Raw genomic sequence first — 13,267 nt, 5'->3', positions numbered from 1 at the left:
CAGCCACTCCCAAAGATGATCTGGGTCTAAACATAGAAAAAAACGCAGAAAAAAAGTTCACGATACATAAACTGAAAACAATTTCAGGATAAGTGGACAGCATCATCACATTTCTGTCCAAAACAAAACAGAAATGTACCCCATATATATACTTGTTACACACATGCAAAAAAGGTTGGAAAACAATTTTCCTTGGTTGGGAGAATTATGAGTGATTTTTATCTGCTTTCTTTCTTCTTATCTTCCCCTTTTTTTCAATGGGCAAGTCTTCCCATTATAGAAGGAGAAAGCTATTCCTGTTTTGGAGGACAAATGGTGACCCACCTGTCACCTGTCCCTCACACCATTTCACTTCTTGTTTTGACTTCTCGGGAGGATGGCAGGATCCACCTCGGAGAGCACTGGCCTCTGCTTGAGCAGCGTGGGATCACCTTCTTCACTCTGCCAAACACTCAGCCTCCTTTCAAGGCAGCAGCTATAACACCAGGGCTAGGACCTGGTAGGTGCTCAAATAAAGGTTTGCTGAATTGAGTCATCCTTTTCTTGTCCTGACTGGGCCCGACTCATGCTGACATGTCCTCCAGGTTCTACCATTACTTTTACCCAGTGGTTCTCAACTGGGGTGCCCAGCTCATCCCCCAGGGGCAATGGGCAATATCTGGACACATGTTTGGTCACCCCAATGTCACGGGGAGAGGGTGGTGAGTGCTACTGACATCTGGTCGGTGGAGGCCAGGGACACTGCTAATCACCCTACAATGCACAGGACCGCCCCGACACCAAGAATTATTCAGCTTAAAATGTCAACAGCACTGAGATTGAGAAACCCTGCTCACCGTTTTCCTTTCTTAAAGCTTGTTAAATAATTTCCAAATTCTTCCTAAAGTATTATCTACTGTAAATGTATCACCATAGCATCTCTAGGAGACACGGCACATACGATGAATTGCTCAAGCCTGAAGAGAAATTGGAGCCTTATAGATAACTTCAGATGGTCAATCAGGGAAGACTCCAGTTCTCTGCTCTGCCTCTGCAGGGCTCTCTAGATAATACTAAACACCTCATTTGCAGCGAGCAGAGGCAAAGGATCTGGGCAACTTCTCCGATCAGTTTTCAGTCCAGCCATTGAAAAATACAAGAGAGAAGCCTTTCTTTTCCAGCATCGACTGTTATATTTATCATTTTCCACACTATTTTAAGAAGGTTGCGTTTTGCAGCTAATGGATTTTTATAAAATTAAGTGCCGGTGTTCAAGAACACCTCCCTAAAACGGAGGTAACTTTCGTTCACGTTATATTGAACTGAAGAAGGCATTTCTCAGAAGAAATAGAATAATAAAGAGTGTCACCTGAAGGCATATTACCAACCCCACGACCAGGGAATACAATGAAAGGTTTCTAACAAGAATGAAAACACATTACTTGGAACCCTAACTTGTCTGGACTATTTCTCCTCCAGCACAAAGCATTTGAATGTTCACTGTAATTTCTCTTGATAGAAAAATGGGTTTTCTCAAACCAGAGACCACTAACATCGTATTAAACATCAGAATTTTTATTAGTAAAAGGCATTTAGGGTCTCAAATTTTTCTAAAAGCTACTAGGCAGCTTTTAAAAAATCTTTAAACCTATAATCAGTTCCATTAATTACAGACTTTAAAAGATCTCATAATTAAAAACTTTGAAGACCATTTTTTTCATGCAACATGATCCCCTGAAACACCTTTAATACAGATCCATAGTTTATTAGACAAATATAGAGCCCTTCAAACAGCTTAAAGAGACAGTCTCTCTCTGGAGAACGATTTCCTTTCTAATCATCTGTATCATATAGGTTTGAGTAAGTGTAGGGAATAGAGAAAACCATTTAAAGAAAAATACAGTTATAAGAGACGGGAATATCCTGCCATCTGACATGCTTCAAACCACTTGTTCAATAGCATTAATCATTTTTAAAAATTTATTATTTATTTATTAAAAAATTTTTTTTTGGCTGTGTTGGGTCTTCATTGCTGTGCACGGGCTTTCTCTAGTTGCAGCGAGTGGGGCCTACTCTTCATTGCGGTGCGTGGGCTTCTCTTGTTGCGGAGCACAGGCTCTAGAGCGCAGGCTCAGTAGTCGTGGCGCATGGGCTTAGTTGCTCCCTGGCATGTGGTATCTTCCCGGACCAGGGATCGAACCCGGGATCGAACCCGTGTCCCCTGCAGTGGCAGGCGGATTCTTAACCACTGCGCCCACAGGGAAGTCCTAGCATTAAACATTTTCTTTCAAAACAAATCAAAGAAAGTCATTTTGTTTTCCAAAGACGTTCACTTTGGATGAGGCAAGTGGCCTTCAAAAATACATAAGCACTTGCTTTTGGAATTGGTGAATGTAACCAAGATCTTTAGCTTCTGCAACTGCCTGTTCTCTTGGGGCAGTAGAAAATGTTCTCTGAATATGAACACCATAGAATGATATTTAATGGCCTTAGAAAAGAATCTACCTAAGCAGGGAACTGAAAATAGCTTAACTTTGGAATTTCAGGGCCCAACTCAGCAGGAAGCAATGTGAATAAAAGAAGCGTGGGTCTCTTAGAAGCTGCTGGAAATGAGGTTAGCAAGAAAACGAAACAAGCTCACAGCTGTATCGAGGTGTGAAAACTCACTGCTCAAGTACTGCCAGTAGAATCGTGATGTCAAACACAGATATTCAGTCACCCACCACCTCATCTGAGTTTCCAGACAAACTCAATCAAATACTCTCATTCTTCTTCAACTTACTCTTTAATAATACAGTCTTTACTGGAACAGAAGAAAATCAAGATATAACCTTAACCTACAAACTAAGAGAGAACACACTTCTTTCTTTCTGCTGATAACCCAACACAGAAGTCCCTTCAGTTCTCATGCAGATTATTTTCTGTGAATGTTTCTGTTCTAAGACATTTTCTTCCTAGTAAGAATCAGAGTAGAGATCACAAACCGGAAGTGCCTGTGGGGTGTAGGAAGATGAACACAAAAGGGCTTAGTGGAGACTAGGGTGACTTTGGAGAGGCATTCTTTCTAAACACTTCCTGGAAAGAAGTACTAGTGCTCAACTCAATGGCCTGCACACAAATCCCTGAAGAGTAAGATTTTAAACTTTAAAATTAAAATTTCCTAATTTTTAAGTGTTAGTAATTTTTAAGTATTAGTGACTAATTCGAAATTTAAACAATCCTTTGCTGGCTAAACAAATCCTGCCTGTGTGCTTGATTTCATCTGTTAATTTACAACCTCAGAAAGAAAGGAAGAAGAAGAAATGGCTAATGGAAGACGAGATCGGGTGCATTCAGGGTGGTATGGCCATAGACAAGAAATGGCTAACCAAAGAGGTGTTATCAGGGTCCCATCCTTAAGTTCTTGTGAATTCTTAGGTCTTCCCTAACCATAAAGAACCTTTTCTAAAAGCATCACATCTCAAGTTCCTGACTTCACATTTCAGGGTTTTTAAGCTTCAAAACATTGTCAGGCATAGAGAAGATCTCCAGAGAAAGAAACTTCTTGTGTCAGAGGAAGGGTATAGTGGTCGCACACTTAAGATTCTGATAAACCTGTGTCTCAGAGACGCACAGGGAAGATCATGACAATATCCAGCTTACAGGAGGGGCTTCTAAACCAACATGAGGCTCGTGGAAGAGAAAATTCCAAGTACCAAGAAATGCAAAGCAGAAGCTGTATATCACTGAGAGAAATGCAGTGAAACGAAAGAAACCAAGTTCATCTAACCAAGTTAATAATATTTACAGCCTGTGGGCAGTGCCAAAATATTTCAGGAAATGTCAATGTCTTTCTTTGTAAAGCCAGGCCAAACCTTTGAACACAGCATTAGATCACTGGGAAGAATAAGGTAAATCCTTATTTCCTTACTCTCCTTTACAAAGAATCTTAACATTAAGATTGATGGCCAATGTAGAACGTCCCTTCCCTCTCCAAAAATGAAGTTTCATTATCTAATGTTTCTAGACAATCTTTTGGTAACAGTTAAAAATGGCAATACAGAATGAATTAGCCATGGCCCACCCAAGGCTCAGTTTCATCTCTCTTTCTGGTTTCCCACTGGGGCCCCAGACATCTTCATCCCATGTAGCCCCACTTCTCTGAATCAGCAAAGTCAACTCTCCCTTCTGAACCGGAATGAGGAAGGTCGGGTAAGACAAAGGTAAAAGTCAACCCCACAAATGCCCTCCTGTCAAGAACGGTACCTGTTCAGGCTTCAGCCCCGGCGGGACCCAGGCATACTCCTCCAAGGCACAGCCTGAGTCGTCATCCGAGGTCGAGTTCCTCTGGAAGTCAAACATGAGTTTGCTGACAGTCTTCTCCATCGCCAGGGGCATCACCGTCACCATGTGCTCCTCCTGAGGGCACTTGCAGTGCAGGCAGATCTTCCTGCAAGCGGCAAAGGCGGGAGGTGAGAAGGAAGGCAAAAGAAACCATGTTTTTCACTTGGCCGGCCACTCACCAGCCCTTGGATCCCAAACCACAAACACATTCCTTGGCAACCGGCTTCTGGCATCTGAAGGAGAGTTCCACAGCACGCCTGTCTTTGTAGAAGGCGTGGCACTGCGTACCTGGAAACGTCCTGAGCCATCAGAGGCCACCAGGTAAGCACGCTAAGGGTATTTAAACATGGACCGCAACCTCTTCTTCTACATCAGTATCCCAAGAGGAATGTCAGAACACCTTTTATTTTACTAGGTAGAACACTAGATATGGACCTTGACCACAATTTCCTTGACTGGAAGAGTAATTAAATATACACAATACATATGCAGACCAGAAATATTACCAGTAGGTTTAACAAATAGTGACAACATTCCCTTTTTATAAAAGGTTTCTAGACCTTAGGAAAAGGAAGTGGTCATAAAAATAACTGCAGGTGAGATTTTCTTTAAGAAGAGCAAAAATATTTTTGCCCATTAAACAAAGCTGACCCTAAGATCTCATGGGAAAGACATTTCCACCTCCACTAAAGGTACTTGTAGGTTTGAAATTCTAATTAGAAACCCCAAATTACCCCACTTTTTTTTTAATATACAAGAGGATCGTGCATGTGAATTATTTCAAAAGATAGCAGCCAAAGATAACAATTCTCTCCCCCAAATAAAACATTTCTCTTTTAAGATTACCATCTGTTCCCTTTTCCATGGCTACAAAAATGATGAAGCAATAAAAACGCTGATGTCAGCAACACAAGAGCATTTCTAGCTTCTACCAGTAAAATAAAAAGAAAGGAAGAAAATAAAGGAGGAAATAATTTTAATAAGCTGTTGTACCTGTACTCTGACCTTCAGAATTAGCTTCAGTAGCACCTTATAAAACTGATGAAACAGCCCAGAATTCTAATCCCCATATGCCTGAATTTTTTGACAACAGCTTTGTGAAGATATAATCCACACACCATAAAATTCACCATTTTAAAGTCTACAATTCATTGGTTTTTAGTATATTCTCAGAGATGTGAAAGCATCACCACTAATTTTAGAACATTTTCTTCACCCTCAAATGAAACTCCATGTGCATTAGCAGTAACTTCCCACCTTCCCCTCCCCCCAGGCCCTGACAACCACTAATCTATTTCCTGTCTCTAAAGTTTTACCTGTACTGGAAATTTCACATAAATGGAATCTTACTATATGCAGTCTTTTGAAACTGGCTTCTTTCACACAGCATGATGTTTTCAAGATAAATCCATGTTGAAGCATGTGTCAATCTTTCATTTCCTTTTATTGCATTATAATATTCCATAAACTAAATTTTGTTTATCCATTTATCAACTGGTAGACATTTGCATTGTTTCCACTTTTTAGTTTTTTTGAATAATGGTGCTTTATTTATGTATGCGGTTTTTTGTATGGATATATGTTTTCAATTCTCTTGGGTATTTACCTAGGAATGGAATTGCTGGGTCATACAGTAACTTCATGTTTAACATTTTGAGGAACTATCAAACTGTTTTCCAAAATATCTGCTCTTTTTTACATTCCCACCTGTTAATGAACGAGTGCTCCATTTTCTCCACATTCTTGCTGCACTTGACACTGTCTTTCTCTTTGATTGTTGCCTAGTGGGTGTGAAGTGGTATCTTACAATGGTTTTGATTTGTACTTCCTTAATGACTAATGATGTTAAGCATCTTTTTATGTGCTTATTATATATCTTCTTTGGAGAAATGGCTATTCAAATCTTTAGTTCATTTAAAACTGTCTTTTTATTGTTGAACTGAAAGCATTCCTTATATACTTTCTGGATACAAGCCCTTATCAGCTATATGCTTTGTAAAAATTTTCTCTCATTTGGTGGGCTGTCTTCCCTTTCTCGATGACGTCCTTTGAAACACCGAAGTTTTTGGTTTTGAGGAAGCCCAATTTTTTTTGCTGTTCCTTATGCTTTGGGTATCATATTTAAGAAACCGTTGCTTGACCCAAGGTCATTAAGATTTACTCTTGTATTTTCATCTAAGAGTTTTATGGTTTTAGCTCTTATACTTGAGTCTATGACCCATTCTGAGTTGCGTTTTGTATATGGCATGAAGTAGGAGTCCAACTTCATCCTCATGTGCCTATCTAACTGTCCCAGCACCATTCAACTGCATTGACCTTTGTCAAAAATCAATTGATCATAAATATAAGGGTTTATTCTGGTCTCTCAATTCTATTCCATTGATCTATATGTGTATCCTTATGCTAGTACCATACTGTCTTCATTACTGTAGTTTTTTGTAGTAAGTTCTGAGATTGTAAAGTGTGAGCCCTCCAACTCTGTTCTTTTTTTTTTTTTTTAAATTCAAACAGAAAGTCACAAAAATTATAATCATCCTCATCAGTTCACTCAGTCTCTGTTCTTCTTTTAAAAAATTATTTTCGCTCTTTTGGGCCCCTGACATCTGAATTATCAATATAAATTTTAGGGTTGGCTTGCCAATTTCTGCAAAAAATCAAGCTGGGATTTTGACAGGGATCGCACTGAATCTTTAATTCGGAGAGTATTGCTATCGTAACAATATTAAGTCTTCCAATCCATGAACAAAGAACGTCTTTCCATTTATTTCAGTTTACTCGAATTTCTTTCAATGATATTTTGTGGTTTTCAGGTACAAGTTGTGCACTTCTTTTGTTAAGTTCACTCCCAAGTATTTTATTCTTTTTGACATTATTGTAAATGGAATTGTTTGCATAATTACATTTTCAGATTGTGGAGTAGAGAAACACAAATGATTTCTGTACCTTGATCTTGTATCTTACAATTTTGCTGAGCTGGTTTATTAGTTCAAATAGTGTGTGTGTGTGTGTGTGTGTGTGTGTGTGTGTGTGTGTGTGTGTGTGTGTGTGTGTGTGTGTGTGTGTGTGTGTGTGTGTGTGTGTGTGTATTCCTTAGGATTTCCTATATACAAGATCACATCATCTGTGAATAGAGACCGTTGCACTCCTTCCTTTCCAATCTAATGCTGATTTTTTTCTTTATCTTGCCTTACTGCTCTGGCTAGGTCCTCCAGTGAACAGAAGTGGCAAGTGTGGAGCTCTCTGTCTTGTTCCTGACCTTAAGGGAAAGTATCCAATCCTTCACCATCAAGTATTACATAATTGTGCGTTTTTTGGTAACTTTCCTTTTTTAAGTTGAAAAAGCTTCCTTCTATGCTAGTCATTGAGTGTTTTTATCAACAAAGGGTGTTGGATTTTGTCAGATGCTTTTTTGCATCTATTGAGATGATCAGTCGGTTTTTGTCCCTATTCTTTTAATGTCTTGGCCTGAATTTTGACACCAAAATGCATTTAAAGAAACAAAATCAGTTTTGTCCAGCCAAGTGAGGCTTGTCAGATTCTCCCACTTCCTGCCTTTCATCCGACTGAAGATATACCCAGACAGAATGCACACTTGGAACTGGTTTGCATCTCCAACCTCAGAGAAGCTTCATCCAAACCCTGGCTATTGCTTTTAAAAATAGTCTGAGCTCATTTTAACAGTAACTCTTTAATTAATTAGCTACTGTAAACAAGTCAGGGGTCTTGGGAAGCAGTCAGGGTTTCGGTTTTTTTTTTTCCCTCCAAAACTTTTTATGTCAGTTTATGACTTAAGGGAAGAAAAAAGTTTCAGTGTGTTTAAGCAAGTTCAGGAAGCTCTTTGGTGACTAATGGTTTTTTACTAGAAAGTCATACTTTTAGAATAAAATGTAGAGATCTTTTTTCTAAATGCAGTCTGCAGAATATTCATCAGTGAAACTCATTTATTCAGCAAGGCAGGGAACGGCACACTTTTTAACGCTGGATGGACATAATCTAATGAACTCCGAAGCTCCAGAAGAAGGAACAAAGACAAGACGAAAGCAAAACACAGAATTGAAGAACCAGATCCATAATGAGTCTCACCGAGTAGAAGCCGGAACAGGAGGGAGAAAGGGGCGAGGGCTTCGGGCCCTCTTTAGTCATTCAGCAAATAACCACCAAGTACCTACCATCTGCCAGGTACTGCTCTAGGCACTACTGATACCCAGCGAAAACAAATAAAGATCCCTCCCCTCACAGAACCTATATTCTCAGAGGGGAAGAAACAAACAATAAGCAACAAACATAACAAATCATTTGATCATATACAATAGCACGTTAAAAATGCTAAGTGCGACGCAAAACAAGAATGGTGAAGCCGGATAAGGGCAAGCAGGATTAGCGTGGAGGCACCGGAGCAGGACGCGCAGCACCTGACTTGCTTACACCTGACACGCACGAGCCCAGATTCGCACACCAGTCATCCAAGAAAGGAAATATCACTCCCACTTTCCAGAGAACAAAGGCTCAGAGAGTTTAAGCAACATGTTCAAAGTACACCTGAAATAGCCAGCAGAACAGAGATTCAAAGTAGGATCAATCTGGCCCCCGAGCCCTAATAACAACCTACAGAGGGCATACCTGACTCCAACCAGAGAACAGCCTCTCACTCCTGAACAACAAACACATTCAGAAAAATCAAAACCAAAGAGGAAACCAGAAAAAGGAAAAAGAAAAAAAAGGTAAATCAAAACCACAAGGACCGTACGTATTTTCCCTGCTAGCTGCCTGCCTTCCATTCCTGATTTATAATGAACAGGCACTTCTGTGGCAAGGCATTATTATTTGCAGAGAATTTTTAACCCTTTGAGTGCTTCCATGACAGTCTTCGGAGAGACTAATTGAACAACTTCTGTTTACAAATGAGGAACGCAAGGCCCAGATGCTCAGAAAGGTGTGGAGGGGTCAGAGGGAGAGCCAAGAGCCTTTCTCTCGGTCCTCACGTCTTTCTCTCCCTCTTGGCAAAATGCACACAGCAACACCCAACAGCTCTCTGATTCGACACACTGATTAAAGCTTCTCAGGAGTGCGTGGGGAAATATATGATTTGGCTTTTTTTTTTTTTAAAGAGACATTTATGAAAATAGAACCTGCTAGTAAAGCAGGATTTCATTAAAAAACCCAATCATACAAAGCTTGCATTGGTTTCATTCTGTCAGAGGTGACATTCTACCTGTACATAATTGGGTTTGTGAATGACAGGTTTCCAAGGAATAAGGCATGATTCAGAGAGCAGAGATCCTGCATCCTCCGTCTCCCTTCTTCCCTCTACCCAGCAACAACCCTTGCCACCCCCCACCCGAAACCTGCAGCTGTAAATTCATTCGCTTCCGTATTCAGAAGCCACCAGTGGCTCTTCCATGAAATACACAATACCGGGAGGTATTGAAGGCTCTCTTTTGAACCGTCTCAAAGTACTCTGGTCATCTGCACCAGTGACCACAGCATTTGCAAAATCACTAACAATTTATACCAATTAACTCACCTACCGTGATTCCGAAGGATTCATTATAAATAGATTGGGGGGCGGTGTGTCTCTAGGGGGGTGTCTCATCTTTGAGATGTTGACAGGTTATTTATAACACTGAATCCTGAACCACAATGTCTTGTTTTGTGTGAGAAGCGATAGGATGAAGGAAAGAAAGGAGTCTTCCGTTGTCACACGATGCTGACACGTTCAAGTCAAAAACTGCAGGATTCTAGATTTGGATAGGATTGGAAACACATCATTAAGTCCTTCCCCTCTGCGCTTTCCTTCTTTCTCTCTTTCATCCCTCTTCTCTTTCTTCTTCTTCTTCTTTTTTTAATGAGAGGAAAATATTTTTTTGCAAAAGAACTCCCATGTGGAAACTCAGTATATAAAAGAGAGCTGCCCAAGTTGATGTGACAGAAGGAGGCCCGGAGCCCAACTTCTCTCGAGCTCAACCTTCTCCCAACATCTAGGCATTTTCATGGTCCTAACCTCCCAAGGGTTCCAAAGACACAAGTCTGGAAACCAGCATACTTCCCAGGACAGTTCAAGGTCATTTCTAGTATTATCAAAACGTAAAGTAGGTGCCCAATAATTTGACAGATGGTAGAAAGAAAAACAGAGGCTATCGATGGCTTTTAAGAGACAGATAATTCCTAATCATCAAACTCTGCAGATCATGATGATTCTAGTCATAGGAAATTGTATATCCGGTTTCTAAGACACTACATGGAGATGACTAGGGAGCAGTGATGTGCCTCAATGACTTTGATTTGATAGGACTGAGACAGGGCCCCGGAAGTGCATGTCCACCAGCATTCCAGGTGATTCTGACGTGCACTTGGAGGACATTTTTCTGTAGCTAGCCTCCCAGTTAGAAGGGGAGCACCTGAGTCAGAGTATAGTCTGAAAACCGGCGTGTTCTACCAACATTACTGGATGGTCTCTGGACAATGGACATTTTTAAAACTGTTCCAGGGGATCTATGCCAACCCCTCCGGACTACCATGTATTAAACTCTTATATCACTAAGCCCACCTGTCACTCAGCTAGGTCCCTCTGGGGCATGTGTGTGAAAAGATGCTGGTGAGAAGCAGGACCACACCAGCCACTAGAACAGTGTCTCTCATTGCCAGCCTGCTTTTTGCTCCTGCCTTCTACCTCCCCTGTGGTATGGGCTTCTGTGTCCCAAGTCCATGGTCAGATCAGGTTCAGGCCACTTTTATGCACAGGGTCAAAGGACAGACTGCTTGAAGAGTGGCTCAGTCCCAACACAAATCAAGTGATAGATGAGGAATGCAAAGTTCTGGGCTGAATACGGCAATGCCTCAGGCAGCTGAGATCAGGTGCGGGAAAAGACATCTTTGTTAAAGACAGAGGGCTAAAAGAACCCAAAAGCCTCCATAGCTTTTTGCTGAATAATAAATGCGTCCTAGGTGTTTAAATTCTTCCATGACTGGAGTTCACTAAAGGCGAAAGAATAACTCCTTTTATTCTTAATAAGAGGAAGCCTTTTTCTCCTATGGTAATTTAAAGCTACTACCTCCTTATCCTAAAAAGAAAAGCAATATACAATGTATGTAGAAAAGAATCAGGAATTACAGATAAGCAAGAAGAAAAAAAATAATTCAAACACTCACAATCCCAGAGATAATCACTGTTAAACAGAAACAGCTGCTGGGTCCCCTTTTTCCCTCATGTTAAGAAACCAGAGACCAGATTTCATTCTATGTGCACGCCATCAGCGAGGACCAAGGGACAAGACTCTGGCCCGAAATAAAAAGACATGAGCCAGAGCTACCCACACATGTACACTCTCGGCAAGGAGATGTGCATTCTTCAATGCAGATAAGTGGGTTTGTTCTGATCTGGTGCCCTGTAGCAGGATCAGAGAATTTATTTACGTAGCGTGGAAGATGCCAAAAACGCTGGAATTGCAATGTACACTTACGGGTATCACAGAGTTAAGTTAGGTTCCTCAGATAAAAAACATCTGAAAACCAGACTTCTACAGCTATCAACTTTCAATTTTCTGTGCAAGTAGGGAGAGATGGGGCATGGATAATTTAAAACCACTAAGCCCTGGCTTTGAATTGTGTCTTTGTACATCGGTCACAGACTCTCAGAGGTGTGATAACTTATGCCACTGCCAACCACCTAAAGGATCTGTCCTCGGCAGGCCAGACTTACGAGGGGCTGGGCAGGAGCCAGGCTTCCCCAGTCTGCTCTGCTGCCCCATTTCCTCAAATTTCCAATGAGGACTTATTGGAAACGTATCACACACATGCAGAGCACCAGCCTAAAATGAGCCAAAAATTATTCTCAGTTTACCGCACTGTGGAACACCTTTCCCACTTTACGCGTTTTTTTTTTTTTTTTTTAACTAAAAAATAGGTAAATACGTGTTTTGAGTGAAGAGAGATTGTACTGGGCTGCAGGCTGCCTGGATCTAATTGAATAAAGAAACAGTGGGTATTCTTAGCCAAAAAAGGCATCACCATGCTGAGTAAGTGAGCCGGTAAGAATTGGAAGTGGGGTCCCCCCGCTTTAAGATATCGCTGAGATACTCCCGTGAGGAATAGGTCAGAATTGTCAAAACTGAACTATCACAAAGAACACTACCTGCTCCCCTCCGAAATCGCATGCGTCACATGATCACACGACCCACGCACAGGGCTTCAGCTCCTACCTTCCACGTGAGATGAGGATGCTGCGAGAGGCGGAAGTCTGTCCCCAAAGGATCAAGGGCTCCACACCACAGGTCTGAGCCCCAGGGCCCTGACTCCAGTACGTACTTTGCTACTGGAGGATGGCCGGTAAGGCTGAACACGGCGGCTGTATTTCTAATATTAATATTATTTCTTACATTTACAAAAGGTTTATAATAGTCATTTTGTCTCACAGTTTATCTCCTTTACTCATTCTCAGCAGCCCTACAAAGTTGGCATTTTCATCCATTTCGCGCAGATGAACTATGTGTTCTACAAACTCATAAGCAACTCGACTAAAGTTATACAGACTAGAACCTACGCCGTCTGACTCCAAGACCAATGTTCTTCCCACCACCTTGTTTTAAGGAGAGTGGCCAAATCTTCCTTCTTTTCTTCTGTGTATCTTTCCATCCTTCCCTGCATCTGTCTAACCATCCTTCCATCCATATCCAACCAACCCCCCAGGCAGACAACAGCGATTGAGCACATACTGTGTACTAGGCACTCACTGTATGAAGACGCTGGGCATGCAGCAGTGATTCAGACAGTTATCTCTAACCTCATGGGGCTTCAAGTCAAGTGAGGAAGACAGACAACAGTCAGGTAAACACACAGATAAACTTGCCATTTATAGGTCGTGATAAGTGTCATGATGGAAACAAGCAAGGAGATAAGAGAGGAGCTGAGGATGGAACAGGAAAGGCTCCCCACCGAAGTGACATGTGAGTTGTGACTAGAAGACCAA

General features: G+C 41.2%; 1 protein-coding gene across 3 annotated transcripts in view; it reads right to left on the bottom strand.

Moving 5' to 3' along the window:
• The window catches only part of PRICKLE2 (prickle planar cell polarity protein 2), a 342,842-nt gene that overhangs the window by 98,318 nt on the left and 231,257 nt on the right, over positions 1–13,267 (bottom strand). For all 3 annotated transcript variants that reach the window (XR_009542736.1, XM_060161421.1, XM_060161422.1), the window contains one exon: positions 4,225–4,408. Coding sequence is in view for 2 of the 3 variants with exons in the window: in XM_060161421.1 (XP_060017404.1) it covers positions 4,225–4,408 (184 nt within the window). In the remaining variant the exon portion in view is untranslated. The remainder of the gene's footprint in view (positions 1–4,224; positions 4,409–13,267) is intronic.

The sequence above is a fragment of the Lagenorhynchus albirostris genome, chromosome 10, assembly GCF_949774975.1.
Source record: "Lagenorhynchus albirostris chromosome 10, mLagAlb1.1, whole genome shotgun sequence".
Lineage (NCBI taxonomy): Eukaryota > Metazoa > Chordata > Mammalia > Artiodactyla > Delphinidae > Lagenorhynchus > Lagenorhynchus albirostris.
This window is presented reverse-complemented; position numbering and strand designations above follow the sequence as displayed.